Consider the following 4392-nt stretch of genomic DNA (forward strand, 5'->3'; position numbering starts at 1 on the left):
TGTGTGTGTGTGCGCGCGCGTGCGCGCGTGTGTATATACACCTAACCCTGTATATATGTATGTATACTTTAATACCCGTTTCCTTCAATGTCGATTAATCTCTCGACTTTAATCTCCGTTCAACTTACTCTTCATCTTTTTTGGTTCTAGAATTAGAAAAAGGATAAATGTGGAATCAAGATTAAGTTAATCTATATTAAAAATGGATATAAATGATTCGACCGCTCTCGCAATATAAAAGGACTGTACTACTACATCACTACAGGTATTGTGCGCCAGTACGAGTGACAACCCTACTACTACTTACGCTGATGCAAAGGTGTACTGTCGGGGAGTGTAATTAATTTAGGTTTGTGGCTTCCACGACTGTGCTGTCTGCTCAGGGTCGAGCACTTCTCGTCGGTGTTACCTAATAGGAAATAAGTAAAAGGCAACCAAATAACAAAACCAAACCTTTACCTTAATATGTTAAAATCAGGAAAATTGCAAATCAAACGTATGAAATCTCTCCCCCTCTGTTCTTTTCTCTCGAGTGCATAAAGTGCGTGAAATTGAAATACTCAATTCAAAAGTAAAATTATCAAAAAACGGTGTTGCAACAAAGGAACTATGCTATTCTGGCTTGTGCAAATCAACCAAACGGGACTTCTGTTAGCTTTGCGTGATTGGAATTCCCTGTGAACGTTCGATCCTCTGACGTTTGATAGTGCAGCAGTGAATTTCCCGTGAAATCATCACGACTTACCCATATAACTTGGCACGTAAGTACGCTTATCCAGCGAACTGGAATTCCCGTGTATATTATCTGGATTATAGTCTGGATTTCCAGACCTAGGTAATGTATTACTGGTGACGCCGCTAGTGGAAGCTTCACCGTTCAGAGATGATTTCTCAAGCGCTTTCAGCTCCATTTGATCGTGATGAATCCACAAATCTGGCGGCTTGATATTCGTCTTCTGATTCGTATCTTTCATATATCTGAAAGTCATAAAAGCATGTATTATTGACACATTATGTCTTACAATTAGAAGCATTGTCATGTAATTCTATTTATTTTATAAGACATTACCCTTTCTTTCGATCTGGAGAGCTTGGATTACGTTTACAGCACACTACGACCACCACCGATATGGCAGTGATAAAGACGATCGAGAGACCGACTATGATGTAAATCAATAGATTGGAGAAGCTTCGTCCATCTGGAAAAATAATTGTTTTACTATATAATTAAAATTTATAAACAGTCTTATCCCAGTTTTAATTATAGAAAGCAGATTATTTCTTACTTTATATTGAGATAAAAATATTATAAGATTATAATTGTTTTACTACATAATAAAAATTTATAAATCATCTTATCCCAGTTTTTATTTATAAAAAGCAGATTATTTCTTATTTTATATTGAGATTAAAAAATTATAAATTTTAAACAAAGACATGCTTAAATACATGCAATAATTAGGATAACAGAGGAATAGAAAGGTTGGGACGATGTCTTACCTCGACCATGCAATTCATCATCCATGCCATTGCCTACCATAGAAATAAAAAATAAACACAATAATTAACACACTGATTCGTGAACGGACAACGGACGGAGTGCAATCAGGTGCAACATAAAGCGGAAATAACATGTATGCCAAATAATGCTAAGCATTCGTGTACAGTTAAATTGATACAGGCATTTTCCTGTATGTGTATATTATCATATAAACATATAATTAAATTTAATATCAACCGACATCAATGCGACACAAATGAAAATCGAATTATTTACTTTGTGGCGTTTTAAATGAGACTGTCGTAGAGAACGGCCCATATCCCTTGGAATTACGGGCTTGCATCTTGAAGTAATACATTGTGTTAGGCTGCAGACTCTTCACGATAGCGTCCACCTTGTCGCCGATGACACCCTCGACCAGCCAATCGCGATCCCATTTCGTGTTGTCGGTGGAATAAATTACGAGATATCCTAAAAAGATATCGATCACGGCTTAGCGCACGTATTCGTAACGTATTCCAGTTTTTTCAACTTAAGAAGAATCACCAAACCTGTGATTTGTCCGTTGGGCTGCTTAGGGGGCTGCCATCGCAGCAGAACGGAAGTCGGACGATCCTCGACGGTTTGAATGGTCAGATCCCGAGGGGCCGAACTAGGAGCAGCCTCTTGCGTTTGATTTAGAACGACCATACTCCACGGCGAGCTTCGTTTACCCTATGGAAATAACACGCTGTAGGACCTATTCGTTTATCTCAAACGCTCCCTTAAGGGGTCATACCACCCCTGAGGCCTCAAAATGATTCCTAAGTTTGAGATTTTTTGTGGGTAAATAGATAACTTTATTTAAAAGCTGTTTTATAGGATATTGTTGTACATATATAAGAAACTAAAAACATTTTTATTTTTTTATGTACAAAATGACGACGCATTAGCTTACTTGCGAAATCCCTTTTTCTGTTTTTTGAAATCGATTACAGGATTCCAGGCACACGGTTTAACTTTAAACAAAACACAAAGAATTTTCATTATCTACATATTAAAGACTATAGAAGTACGTAGGGATTTTTTTAAATATTGATTTTTCTCGAAATGGCAGCTATTTTTACAAAAGTTCGTATTTTTATCAATATAAGTCTTTCGTAAAATAGCTGCCATTTTGAGAAAAATCAACATTTTGAAAAATTCCTATGTACTTCTCTAGTCTTTAATGTGTAGATAATAAAAATTCTTTGTGTTTTGTTCAAGATTAAACCGTATGCCTGGAATCCTGTACACCGATAGAAAAAAAGGGATTCCGCAAGTGTAGACCAGTGCGCCGCCATTTTGGACATAAAAAAAAATAAAAATAATTTTTTTGGTTTCTTATATATGTATAATAATGTCCTCCAAGCAGATTTTAAATAAAATTATCCATTTATCCACAAAAAATTCCCAAACTTAAGATATTTTAAAATCTCAGGGGCATGACCCCTTAAACACTTTGTGTGTAATCCATGTGTCTCTCGTACCTTGACCAGTTTAACCGTAAACTCGTACTGAGTGTTGGGCTTTAAGTCGTGAATCATACAGTTGAGGTCAGTGGCGTTATAGTATTTGTATCTCGGGCTGCTGCTGTGATGGTAGAACGTATAACGCACCACGTAGTATCGACTATCGGTGATATACTAAAAATAAAATGTCTCACTACAGATATTTCTGCCTGACCTTTCCTTCACATACGTCATCTTACGAGGTTTTATAATGCATTGCGATTATTTTATGTATGTAACATAAAACGTACTTGACTTTTCGATAAGGTCGTGTCTGTCCAGTACAGTACAACGGTAGAAGCCGAGAGCACGATAGCTTTAAGGCCAACGGGTGGTATTAAAGGCACTGCGGATTCAAGTACAATACGCTCGGAAGTCCTTACATTTGCATACGCTGGTTGACCATCGCCAACATTGTTCGTTGCTCTTAAAGATATTACGTACTCCGTTGTTGGTTCTGATATCGCAAACAAAGGGGCAGAAAACAAGAGATTAATAAAAATTAAATTGAAAATATTTCGAAAGTCAAAGTCGGTTTCAACAGTCGCATTATTCCTTTTTACCTATAGGCTTAATAGTGTAAGATCGTTGCTTTCCGTCAAGAACCTGTATCTCGACATCGGGATATCCCTTGCCCCAGCCTAACTTATACTTTCTTATTTTGATGCTCTGATCCTTCGGGGGATGCCACGATACCTGTATATAATCCGCCATAGCATTCACTGTAACAACAGGAAAGAATGGTTTGTAACAGGTCAACAATTGAAATACTATTTTTTTTTTTGTTTCGCGCAATTGATTCTCCCACCTCTCACATTACTGGGTGCGTTAGGTACTTTCGTCTCGTCCAAATCGTTCTCGTACGTCTCTATTTTCGTCCATTCTGTCCAAGGCCCAGTTCCATTGACGTTAAAGGCACATATGCGGACTTGATACACAACGTGCTTTTCGAGCCCGGTAAGCACGTACAAACGTTGATTTCCCTCAGTTGTCACCGTGATCGGGGACCGCCTGTCCCCGGATCGGGGATCGTGCGGATATCTGCGATAGCGTATTCTATAACCCGTGATGATCCCGTTCTGTCCCTCAAGCGGAGGCTCCCATCTTATGATAATACTCTGGAAAACACACAACATTTATTGCAAGTTCCTCTAAACACACTCTGCATTCAACTCAGATAAAGTCCAAAGTCGAGACACGCGGTACATCTTAACCCTAGATATACACTGTTTTTTTGACGACATCGTATACACAATGAGGTCCCGGAGACCCCATCCATATTTATTACTGTAACTCTAGTAAAAATGGACATATTTCAATTAATTTTTAAATCAAAAGAGAACACGTCTGAACTCCAGTCAC

At 38.0% G+C, this 4392-nt stretch overlaps 1 protein-coding gene across 1 annotated transcript in view; it reads right to left on the bottom strand.

Moving 5' to 3' along the window:
- LOC105448090 (neogenin-like) overlaps window positions 1-4275 on the bottom strand; it is an 11935-nt gene extending 7660 nt beyond the window's left edge. Inside the window, exons 1-10 of the mRNA XM_011686452.1 lie at window positions 3839-4275; window positions 3594-3752; window positions 3282-3487; window positions 3010-3165; window positions 2053-2215; window positions 1778-1972; window positions 1501-1533; window positions 1070-1199; window positions 746-978; window positions 308-409 (exon numbers count right to left, since the gene is read on the bottom strand). Of these exons, the coding sequence (XP_011684754.1) occupies window positions 308-409; window positions 746-978; window positions 1070-1199; window positions 1501-1533; window positions 1778-1972; window positions 2053-2215; window positions 3010-3165; window positions 3282-3487; window positions 3594-3752; window positions 3839-4166 (1705 nt within the window). The 5' untranslated portion in view covers window positions 4167-4275. The remainder of the gene's footprint in view (window positions 1-307; window positions 410-745; window positions 979-1069; window positions 1200-1500; window positions 1534-1777; window positions 1973-2052; window positions 2216-3009; window positions 3166-3281; window positions 3488-3593; window positions 3753-3838) is intronic.
- Window positions 4276-4392: the final 117 nt, after the last annotated feature.

This window comes from Wasmannia auropunctata, unplaced genomic scaffold, assembly GCF_000956235.1.
Source record: "Wasmannia auropunctata unplaced genomic scaffold, wasmannia.A_1.0 LD336090.1, whole genome shotgun sequence".
NCBI classification, from domain to species: Eukaryota; Metazoa; Arthropoda; class Insecta; order Hymenoptera; family Formicidae; genus Wasmannia; species Wasmannia auropunctata.